We start from the raw sequence: 12,443 nt of genomic DNA, 5'->3' as shown, positions 1-12,443 counted from the left end.
TCTAATTCCTTTTACTTCACTATAGTACTGATAAATATGATCTTAGCCCGCTGACAAGAAGTTGAAAGCTCCCAAGCTCTGTTTAATCGTTTCTCTGCATCACCAATGAATGACCTCTCATGCTGATTTCAGCCCACCAACTGATGCTTTCCGTAATCAATAGTGCAACTTCCCATCCTTTCTTTTCTTCAGTTGTGTCATGCTGGAAGCTTTGGTACCTCAGACTAAAGAACTGTCAGGGCTGCCCTATCCTCAATGCAGATTCCCCAATCTTGCCAGTGTTCCCTTCGCTAATGGGAAAATCTGCTCTGAAGTTCCTCCAGTTTTGCTTCTGAAAGTCTCCCAGAATCAGGTTTAAAATAGAAAATTTTGGAAATAAGATGCAGGTCAGACAACATAAGTAGAGAGAAAATAAACTTTTACCAGGCTGATGATAAGTTCTGATGAAAGGTTATAAGAATTACTCTCTGGTCTCAGTATTTTCAATGTGTTCTATTTTTGAAAGTTGAAAATTGGTAAATCAGTTTTCATATTTGGCATGCAGTGACGCCATGGCTTTTATACTTGGTAATAAATTGATAGTAGAGGAGTCGGCCAAAATTAAGATTTTTTTCATGCAAGTGAAAAAGAAGATTGATAGCTCAGCTTGGCTGCTTGTTTGAATGTTTGTTCGCTGAGCCTGGAGGTTAGGTTACAAGCATTTTGTCACCAGTCAAGGCGACAGCATCAGTGTACAATTGAGTGTTGTTTCTGCCGAGTGCTTGTGTTTATATTGGTCCGACTTGTTGTTCTGATTGGTTCTCTGTAGCACTGCCGCTGGTCTCCACTTGGTCCCAGCCAACTGGATAGCTGAGAGATCTCCACCAGCCCGTATCCCTTGGTCATTGTGAGTGTTGGTTCTTCGGGTGTCCATGGCTCACCCCTAGGCTCCAAATCCCGCAGATGGATAGCTTCGTAAATTGCGTCCAGTTCAATATGCTTGTTAATAAAGTCTTCCATTGAGAATGAAGTTTCTCTGTGCTTTGCCAGGATTTTTATAGTTTTCCAGCTGAACTAGTATCCTCCTTGGTCTTCACGTACTGAGATGAGTGATAGAGGATTGTTGTTTATTGACTAGCTGATGTTTATGTACTCTTGTGTGTATTTTTCTCCCTGTCTGTCCTACATAGTGGACACAATTTATGGACCTATGTGTCTGCCGGATTGGGGCCGAGGGATGAGTTACGGACACCCGAAGACCCCATGCTCATAATGACCAATAGCCAGGGATGTAGGCCATCTGAGGTTACCCAGCTATCTGGTTGGCCAGGATCCAGTAGGGGCTAGTGGCCAGCGTGACCACCAACCAATCAGAACAGGAAGTTGGACCAATATAAATGTGAACACTTGGCAGAAACAACACAACTGCGTACTGATGATGTCACCTCAACTGGTGATGAGATGTTTGTGACCTAACCTCCAGGCTCAGCAAACGACCCTGCAAACAATATTTTTTTGTGTCATTGGTGAGCAAAGCTTGGATCTGTGAAATTACCTAGCTGGTCATGTCTGCATCTGTGAAGAGAAAGATGTGGCATGATATTTGAATGTGTACACTTGAATGATAATTTGAATGTGTGATCACCCTATTTATGATAAATAACTGTTATGACAAAGATAATTTCATTTTTGGGAACAAAAAATATTTCAAACATTGAAAAAATACTAGTGTAAGTAATACTATTAGTAGTGTAATGCATCTTCTGTGTGAGTTTTGTCTCCTTTTTTCAGTTGTTACAGCTTAAGTTCCAGTGGATAAAATATTCTATTTTAGATGGAGATATTAATCCTTTGTATTAAGAAAATGATCTAAATAATTTCATATTGCATTAAATATTCAAATTATGTTTACATAATGTTATTTCAAAGCAGCGAAATGATGACATTAAGGTAAGTCTGTGGAGATCATTGTCTGATGCTTATTTTAAATCTATAGGTCTTGAATATGTGGTTGAATATCGTTATGGCCAAAAGAAAAATCCAAAGATTTTCTGTAAACTCTGCAATTTTAAATCAGAAATCGCCTTGTTTCTTCTTCATATCCTTGGATCTAAACACATGGAAACATATCTGGCAAGTATACATAAGTACTAAATTGACTATTTAGTATATATTTAAAAAATGTGGTGTAATTGCTGCAATTATGTTGAATTATAGTTAAAAACACAACAATTTGAAATGGTTTCGTCACAACTACTTGCTCAATTGGCTATGTAAAGATTAAATATTTGTGATCTGCTACTAGAAATGATTTTAAATTTTCCTGTTAATTTTGTTTTAGAAATGCCAAGGAGTATATATTTAACTGAAAACAGTAACATCAAGTGTCCAAAAGTTTCTTGCGTGTGCTCTAATTTACAATATGTTTTATTCACTCACTGTCCCTGTTTTCAGTATAGCTATCCTTAATATTAAAATGCTTGTCCTTGTTTTCAAATACCATCATTGCATCAGTTTTCCTGGCCTACCCTCCAGTATAACAACGCTTTGTGATCTTTCTGCTCCTTGAAGCAGAAAGTGATCTCTGGCCTGTGCATTGTCAGTTTTCACTGCGCCAGCATGCATATCAATGGCATTCACATTCCTTGAAATCCACTCCTCCCTATCATTTTTAATTGCATACTTTGACCAAAGTTGTGTAGCTGATGTCAAATTCTAATTATGCCCTTGAAAAGCCATTTGAATGATGACAACACGGTTAAAGGTAAGCTGTGCAACATATTATTTGCCGAATCCAATAGTGTCAGTGGTTTTATAAAGAATAGTGCATTGTATTCAGCTGCTTGAGGAGTAAATCTGGACTGTAAAGAACTTTCATTGGATGATATTTGATAATCTAATTTTTCTTTCCAGTGCAAGCATTATCCAAGTAGCCTCAATGTCAGGAAAGCAGGAACAGTTTCTAAATGGAAAGTACATGTCAACAAAAAAGCACTGCAAATTGAAAGAAAGTATGGAAGAGGGAAAGTAACTGTAAGTAAAGAGATACTTGCTGATCAGTTAACCACATGTCAGTCCAATCACATACAAGTGCAAGTGTTCATCCTAACAATTTATACGGGAAAAATTTTTGAGCGTTCCCAGACCCAAAAAATAACCTACCAAATAACACCATATAGTAAAAACACGAATAATATGATAAATATACAGCCTATATAAAGTAGAAATATTGTATGTACGGTGTAGTTTCACTTATCAAAATCAGGGAAAATAACGAGCCAAAATCAATCTGGAGGGAAAAAAATCAGCATGTACACACGCGTACGCACACAACTGCCCACACAAGGCTTCACGGTCATGGTAGTCTTTCTTGGGGTAAGCACATGTATAAAGCGGGCATCTATTTTTTGTAAAAGTGAAAATCCTCTTTGGTTAGCGAAAACAGGTACTAATGTAGGTCTTTCATAACAGCAAGCTGTCGTAAAGCGAATGTTCGAAAAACAGGGGCTACCTGTACATAGTCCATAGCTTCCAGAAATTGGCTGAATAGGTTGATAGGGTTGTAAAGGCATTGTAGCGCCTTTATTAGTTGAGATATTGAGTTCTGGAGTTGGTGAGTTATATGGGAGCTTTATAAATATCTGGTTAGAAACCATTGCATTCACTTCTGTTGACTGCATTGTACTTGGGGTGTGGAAGCTTTGAGAGGATGCAGAAGAGGTTTGCCAGGATGTTGCCTGGATCAGAGAGCAGATGCTCTAAGGGGAATGCTGGACAAACTAATGAAGACAAATTGATAGAATTGTGTACTCTGTTTTAAGACGATTAATGCGTAAGGCACAAGGCAGGAGCATGTTCTAAATCACTAACAACAACAGCACCCTCAGAATATCTACATTCAACTATGAACATAGAATGTAGAAGGCATAAATTGATAAGTTTATGAGAGGGTTGCCCCAAGGAAGACGTGCATTTAAGGTGAGGGGAAAAAGTTCGGAGGTGATATGCAGGACAAGCTATTTTACACATCTTGATGGATGTCTGGAATTTGCTGCTGGGGTGGTGGTGGAGGAAAGGTATTTAAGAGGCTCTCAGATAGGCACAGAAGTATACAGAGAATGGAGAGATAAACTAATGACACTTAATTAAACACATCTTGTGTAGGCAGAAAGGATGTGTTTAATTAGGTGTCATTATTTTAATAGTTTGACATAGCATCACGGGCCAAATGGCCTATTCCTTTTATATACTCTTCTATGTTCATGTGGATATCCTGAGGGTGCTGTTAGTGATGTAGAACATGCTTCTGGCTTGTACCCTGTCCATTAATAGACTTAAAACTTGAATATACAGTTCTATCAATTTGTCTTCCCTAGCTTGTTCAACATACCCTTAGAACACCTGCCCTCTAATCCAATCTTTAAATGGTCTATACAGCCTCAGGTCTGCTTTTGTAGTTATGGTTCTGTGGGTGATGGACCTCAATAATCTGATTTAATGATTTCAGTGATTTTAAACGTGGAGCAAGCCACAATTTCTAAATTTGTGAATGACTGGAAACTTGGTAATACTGTGAAGAAACTAAACTTGGATTGCAGCAGGATGTAAGCAGGCTGGTGGAATGAGTAGATGCATTGTAGATAAAATTAATGGGGAGAAAAATGAAGGAATGCATTTTGGTAGTGAAGGTATACACAGGCAGTCTAGAATCTAGGTTTGTTCCAGGCAGTTTAATCCATTTTCATTCTTTCCAATTGAACATAGGAATAACGGTGCAGTTATTTTTTTTAGGGCTATTTCAGAGGGCATTTTGAGATCAGTATTTTCAGATGGATGGATGTAGAGACATAAGTAGTTCAGATTGGGAAATGAAAGCATATTTTGCCCCTTGAAAAATTATTCACGTTGTTCAGATTTTTTTCATAAAATTCCAAATTATTAACTGAATTGAAATTACATAAATGCTATGGTGCAGGGGGTCACCGATCTTTTTTTGCACCACAGACTGGTTTAATATTGACAATATTCTTGCGAAATGGCTGATTGGGGGGGTGGTGTTGGTGGGGGTGTTAATCACGACCGGAATATACGTGATAAGTCAACTATAAGTCACTTACCCAACAGAATTAACAAACTCATTTGCAAGGCCAGTGATGTTGTGGGGGTGGAACTGGACTCTCTGACGGTGGTGTCTGTAAAGAGGATGCTGTCCAAGTTGCATGCCATCTTGGACAGTGTCTCCCATCCACTCCATAATGTACTGGTTAGGCACAGGAGTACATTCAGCCAGAGACTCATTCCACCGAGATGTAACACTGAGCGTCATAGGAAGTCATTCCTGCCTGTGGCCATCAAACTTTACAACTCCTCTCTCAGAGTGTCAGACACTGTGAGCCAATAGGCTGGTCCTGGACTTATTTCCACTTGGCATTATTATTTAATTATTTCTGGTTTTATTTTGCTATATTTCTACTCTTTTCTTGGTTGGTGCAACTGTAATGAAACCCAATTTCCCTTGGGATCAATAAAGTATGTCTGTCTGTTATAAGAGGCTAATACACTCAATTTTGTTACTAAAAGGGTTTATCTAAAGAATTTAATATTAAACACAGTGCATATGTGATAAGTCAATTATAGCTCACAAGTCAATAGCATCATAACATTTTAAGTAACATTTGGATATTAAATACACAGCGTGTATTTTCCTTGTGTGAACTTGTAGAATCATTGCAACACACCAATGAGAGGACAAGGTAAGGGCCATGCTGGGGCCACGGTGGTCGCAGTCCAGAGAGAGTGACTGACCGAGTGAGGTGTGTGACAGAGCGCGTGCCTGCCCTCCTTGTAGGTAGTGCTAAAAGGTGTGCCCATCTGTCTGTGCTCTAAGCCAGTAGCAATGGCACTTCTCGCCGGCCGGATGAAGCGGCCGGTTACCCGAGACTAACTAGTGATCCCTGGCGTGAGGGTATCACTGCGTTTAGGTGATTGGTGACCTCGCGTGGGTAATAATTGCGCATGCGTAATGACCTCGTGTGCGTTCAAGTTCAACAGTAGGCATGACAGGGAATGAGGAAAGGTGCAGCTGACTCATATCGTTTCCTCGCGGCCTGGTAGCATATGGTTGGGGACCACTGCTATGGTGGGATTTGAACTCTGATTTTTGAATTGTTAGTTCAGGTCTCTGGATTAAGAGTCTGGTAATATTCCTGCTTTTACAAAACCTTGTAAAGGGATAAAGCCCCCAAACATTTGTTCACATGAGTATTACAACCAGGGATTTTGATCAATTTGACTGGGAATTCTTACTTGTGAATCACATGCTCCTTTTTTCACAATAGAGCCCCAAAATAGGGAAAATTATAAAGCATTGAACGCTAAAAATTCTAAAATAGAAATGTCAGCAGTTCAAAAATTATCATTCCTCCTTTGCTCAGTGCTTAGTTGAACCACCTCTTGCACTATTACAGCCAGTAGTATGTGATGGAGCATGATTGGCTCATTCTTCCTTGCAAAATTGCTCAAGCTGTGCCAGGTTAGTTGGGGAGCAGGGGTAGACAGCAATCTTGAGATCTTGCTGCAGATGTCTGATTGGGTTAAGGTCAGGACTCTGATATGCAATTTTTTTTTAAAAGGCTAAGGCTTCTTCCTTCCACTTTTCCATAAATACTGCAAGGCTTTAGAGATTGTGGAGCCATGAACTTCATCTCCAGTTACAGCCACTGACTTCTGCAGCTCCCTCAGAGTGACTGTTGGTGCCACAGTAGCCTTCTTCCAAGTGCCATTCTTCTCCAATGATTAAGTTTAGAGGGGTGGCCTAAATTACAGAATGTGGCTGTGGTTTTTTTTTCTCCCCACTTTTTCATGCTGGACTTCACTAAGTGCCAAGGTATGCTCAGTGCCTTTGAGATGGTCTTGTTGCCATCCCCAGATTTGTGCTTCTCTATTATTATTTCCCTGGGTTGTCTTGAATACTCTTTTGCCTTCATTTTGGTTTACATTCATTTTGCCTTCATTCTGCTTTCATTCTGTTGGAAATCTACCATAGTGTTGGACCTTACAGAGAGAGAGGGAGGATTTATTCAGGTGATCCTTTAATTTTCTACATCAACAAATTGGGTGAGTTGGTAAGGTCATGTATAGTGTTGAATCTGAGGGAAGTTAGTGTAGTAATTATAAAAGGGATGAATACTTTTTCAGCCTTACAATTTTAGATCTTAATTTTTTGAAAATTTTGACAGGTTTTGGAATTTTTCTTTTGATTTTGCATGCTGAGCAATGTTTTGTAGATTACCTCAAATAAGTCCAGCTTCAGTATATTTGAAATTTAGAAAATGAGACAGTAAAATGTGAAAATAATTGTGGGGCTGAACACTTTTTTCAAGGCACAGTGATTGAAAGAAAATTATGGCTCTTACTGGAATTTCTAGCATTTACCATCTGCTTCTGCAAAATACCTTAAAATGTCACATTTTTTTGCATGAGCTACAAAAGGTGGAATACTCAGAAAGCGCTGGGTCAGAAAGCTAGAGGAGCACAGTAGCGTAATGGCTAGCGTAATGCTAACACACACCAGTGGTCCACGTTCAATACTGCCACTGTTGCTCAATGTTTGTTTACAATTTATGCAGTTAAGTACATTTATCATACATGGACTTGACAAATTGGAAATGTTGTTGCTGATCTGTTCAAGAAAAATGAAAATTGAGGGGAAAGGTTCTTATTGAAATTTTGCCTTTGGCCAGCACCACAGAAAAAGATTTACTGATTATCTGTGACTTGTGAGATTCTGTGCATACATTGGCTGTCTTATTTAATGGCTACACTATAATAATAATGGGACGGGAGGATTGCAACACATTTGGATAGGTTGATGATAGTAAAATTATAAATACAAACATATTATTTCTTTGTTTATTCTGTAATGTACCATAGGGAGTATTTACAATTCCTGCTAGTCTGTCGAAACTTTGTGTTGTTGTATAGCCTTTGTCTTCAAAGTTCAAATTAAATTTATTATCTAAGTACACATACCGAATACAACCTTGAGATTCATCTTACAAAGTACAAGGTGGTGTACAGTATGTTTTAGAAACGCGGAGAGTAGAAGAAACTTTGTATTTTGGAGAACTATATTTGATTCGTAAAAGTCTTACGGGCATTCTAACTGTATTATAGTTAGCTTCAGTAATATTACCCTATTGATATATTTTAAATTTCAGATTGTCCAAGAAAAAATAGACACAAAGGCCAATGAAAAATCTGCTGTAAAACGAATGGCAAGGCAATGTAAGTTACTAGCAGGAGAATCTTTCAAAATTAGATGATTTACCTTAAAATTCATATTCTTGACTTTAATTGTAAAATTATATAAAGTTTTTAAGATCTCCTTTGATATTTTTATGCAAGTAATAAACTCTTCCAAGCAATCTATATTCTGTTCATATTCTTGATGTTAAAATTTAAATTCAGACTTACTGATTTTCTATATGGATAACATTTAAAAATTAAGAATTAAAATTCAAAATTAACGGGTTTCAAAAATTGTGCCCACCTCGTTCCTGAAAATAGGTTGCTTATCTATACTGTTGGCTCTATTGTAACAAAGTTAAATTTCAGCATAAGACCATAGGTGTTGAATTAGGCCACTGGGCCCATCGAGTCTGCTTTATCATTCAATCATGACTGTATTTTTTTCAAACCTGTTCTTCCACCTTCTCCCCATAACTCCTGTCCTTTTTATAAATCAAGAACCAGTCAACCTCTGCCTGAAATATACCCATGAATTGGCATCCACAGCACTCTGTGGAAATGATTCATTCTGCTTTGGCTAAATAAGTTCCTTCTTGTCTCAGTTTTAAAGAGATTGGGGCTGTGCCTTCAGATCCTAGACTCTGCTACTAATGGAAGCACTTATAGAGATCTCTCCTCATCCTTTTGAACTCTGATGAGTACAGGTCCAGAGACATCAAATGTTCCTCATACGTTAAGCTGTTCAGTCCAGGGATCATTTTTGAGAATATTGTCTAGGCTGTCTCCATACTCAGCACATCCTCCTTTAGAACTAGGACACAAGTTTCCTCACAATGTATTCTACATTTTCTAAAGTAGGCCTTTGTTCATTGGGAATTTAACAAATTGACATTCTATTCATCACACTTTGATTCACTCTATCTTAACTCCTTTACTCACATTTCAAATCATCCACTCCCACCTTGTCAAATGTTGTAGATTATCAACTTTGCCATAGTAGCCATCACCGCAGAATCGTGAAAAGTTTGAAGCTGTGATTGTGTGCTCTTTCAACATAGATATAGAATTGTACAGTACAATTGAATGTCTTTTAGCCCAACTATTTTGCATCAACATTTTTGAAAAGCAGTTCAGCTAGTTTCTCATTCCTTTTCTGCTTCCATATTCCAACATTTTTTTCTTCAGTTCCACTTTCAAGGTTGTTAATCAGATCTATATTCAATCCTATTTTCAAATCTGCAGGTTTGTTTGATTTCAATAAATGTATTGGATGTATACAAAGGAGACTGACCTTGGTGTTCATTTAATGTTTTTGATACAGGGGCATGCAAAAGTTTGGGCAACCCGGTCAAAATTTCTGTTACTGCGAAAAGCCAAGCGTGTAAAAGGTGAACTGATCTCCAAAAGTCATAAAGTTAAAGATGAAACATACTTTTCAACATTTTAAGCAAGATTAGTGTATTATTTTTGTTTTGTACAATGTTGGAGTGAAAAAAAAGGAAAGGAGCACCATACAGAAGTTTGTGCACCCCAAGAGATTTGAGCTCTCAGATAACTTTTACCAAGATCTTAGACCTTAATTATTTTTTAGGGCTATGGCTTGTTCACAGGCATCATTAGGAAAGGCCAGGTGATGCAAATTTCAAAGCTTTATGAATACCCTGACTCCTCAAATCTTGTCCCAACAATCAGCAGCCATGGGCTACTCTAAGCAGCTGCCTACCACTCTGAAAATTAAAATAAATTATTGCCCACAAAGCAGGAGAAGGCTATAAGAAGATAGCAGTGTTTTCAGGCAGCCATTTCCTCAGTTCATAATGTAATTAAGAAATGACAGTTAACAGGAACAGTGGAGGTCAAGTTGAGGTCTGGAAGACCAAGAAAACTTTCTAAGAGTACTGCTCGTTGGATTGGTAGAAAGGCAAATCAAAACCCCCGTTTGACTGCAAAAGACCTTCAGGAAGATTTAACAGACTCTGGAGTGGTGGTGCACTGTTCTACTATGCAGCGACACCTGCACAAATATGACCTTCATGGAAGAGTCATCAGAAGAAATCCTTTCCTGCATCCTCACCACAAAATTCAGCATCAGAAGTTTGCAAAGGAACATCTAAACAAGCCTGATGCATTTTGGAAACAAGTCCTGTGGACTGATGAATTTAAAATAGAACTTTTTGGCCACAATGAGCAAAGGTATGTTTGGAGAAAAAAGGATGCAGCATTTCATGAATAGAGCATCTCTCCAACTGTTAAGCACAGGGGTGGATCGATCATGCTTTGGGCACTTCACTGGTAGAGGGAAGAATGAATTCAATTAAATACCAGCTAATTCCGGAAACAAACATCACACTGTCTGTAAAAAAGCTGAAGATGGGAAGAGGATTCCCACTACAACAGGATAATGATCCTAAAAACACCTCAAAATCCACACTGGACTACCTCAAGAGGCGCAAGTTGAAGGTTTTACCATGACCCTCACAGTCCCCCCACCTAAACATCATCGAAAATCTGTGGATAGACCTCAAAAGAGCAGTGCATGCAAGATGGCCCAAGAATCTCATAGAACTAGGAGCCTTTTGCAAGGAAGAATGGGCAAAAATCCCCCAAACAAGAATTGAAGGACTCTTAGCTGGCTACAGAAAGCGTTTACAAGCTGTGATACTTGCTAAAGGGGATGTTACTAAGGACTGACCATGTGGGATGCCCGAACTTTTGCATTGGGCCCTTTCCCTTTTTTGATATTTTGGAATGGTAAAAGATGGAACTAAAGAAGCAATCTTGCTTAAAATATGAAAGAAATGTATCATCTTTAACTTTATGCCTTTTTGGAAATCAGGTCATCTTTTACTTGCTTAGCTATTCATAGTAACAAAAATTTTAACCAGGGGTGCCCAAACTTTTGCATGCCACTGTATATTGGTAGAATATTTTATTAGACTAGTCCTTGATGGATTGTGCGTGAAGAAAAATAATTATAAGTGGAATGAATCAACATTGTATTTTTCAAGGTGGTCCATTTGCAGAGAAGTCATAGTTCACCAGAATCCTAGCATTTTCCAATGCAGTTAATCTTTTACCTACATACGCAGTCCATAAGTTTAGTTATCTTTAAATATTATCATCTATGTGAAGGAGTGCTTGGAATAATGTTCCTACCTCAATATTTATTCTGATATCAGTATTACTCTGAAACTGGGTACGATGTAATGGGTTATCACTAAATGATACAATGTTTTTGAAGCTGGAGAAGCTCCCACAGCTAACATAGGATTAAACTTAAAGTGGGATTATAAAGAACAATGAAGAGAGCCTTACTGCAGCCAATCCTATCCATCTGAAAACAGGGCCGAAAATGCTGCATCCTATGAAAAGTATTTTCCTGAAGTTCTCTGGCTCTTTTTTTTCCAGCTATTGTGGAACCTGAGTGTAAACGACAGAAATGTAAAGCTACTCCAGGTACAGTTATTAACCCAATTAAAGGTGAACTTTTATTTAATTCATTTGATTATTTTTGTACAGTTTCTCAACGTCTTAATTTCTCATCTTTCCCCCTGAAAGATATTGTTTTCCATCTTAATTCCTCCTTCTTGCTTTTTGTCATGATACTGCTCAAATTTCTTTCTACCTGATTCTTTTAAGAGCAGGAAATACAGCTGTATGTGGTGATTGAACTTACCATGCTTTTATTCTTCCTTGTATTTTGTGGATTATCTACAGGGAATAAGATTGTCAACCAGCCCTCTCCCAGTTTTAATCTCTCACTGTCATTTCTGCAATTACCAAGGGCTATATCTAGTTCTAAATTTAGAACAATTTCTCTTCTGCTGAAGGTGAAGAAAAATTGCATCTTAAAGTTAACAAACTCATGGGAGGCAGATAAACTCAGAACACTTAAAGTGAGCACTTGAAGTGTCTTGATTTAGAAGGCTCTGTATAGGCAGAGTGCTGGAAAGTGAGATGATTATGGGTGGTACTTGATTGACAGCATGGATACAGTGGGCCAAAGGAACTGTGTTGGTATGATGTGACTGCAATTTTCTATAACATGAAAGGCCATCATATATTATTGATTCTTAAGTGCCCTATAGAAGCTGTCAACTTGTTGCAGCATTTGTGGTGAATTTTGATAGAGCAGATTTTATGACAATCATTTTTCTTCTCCATTGCCAAACTTGATGTTACCTATCAATTGTGGTTTTATTTACATCAAATTA

At 38.1% G+C, this 12,443-nt stretch overlaps 1 protein-coding gene across 6 annotated transcripts in view; it reads left to right on the top strand.

Annotated features, from left to right (window-relative positions):
• Positions 1-12,443, top strand: part of si:ch211-197h24.6 (uncharacterized) — a 102,434-nt gene that overhangs the window by 36,018 nt on the left and 53,973 nt on the right. For 4 of the 6 annotated variants that reach the window (XM_059972514.1, XM_059972516.1, XM_059972517.1 and 1 more), the window contains exons 6-9: positions 1,976-2,112; positions 2,893-3,012; positions 8,199-8,265; positions 11,638-11,709. In XM_059972514.1, coding sequence (XP_059828497.1) covers positions 1,976-2,112; positions 2,893-3,012; positions 8,199-8,265; positions 11,638-11,709 — 396 coding nt within the window. The remainder of the gene's footprint in view (positions 1-1,975; positions 2,113-2,892; positions 3,013-8,198; positions 8,266-11,637; positions 11,710-12,443) is intronic. The other 2 variants (XM_059972519.1, XM_059972518.1) reach the window with 1 other exon arrangement.

Source organism: Hypanus sabinus, chromosome 6 (assembly GCF_030144855.1).
Source record: "Hypanus sabinus isolate sHypSab1 chromosome 6, sHypSab1.hap1, whole genome shotgun sequence".
NCBI lineage: Eukaryota > Metazoa > Chordata > Chondrichthyes > Myliobatiformes > Dasyatidae > Hypanus > Hypanus sabinus.
This window is presented reverse-complemented; position numbering and strand designations above follow the sequence as displayed.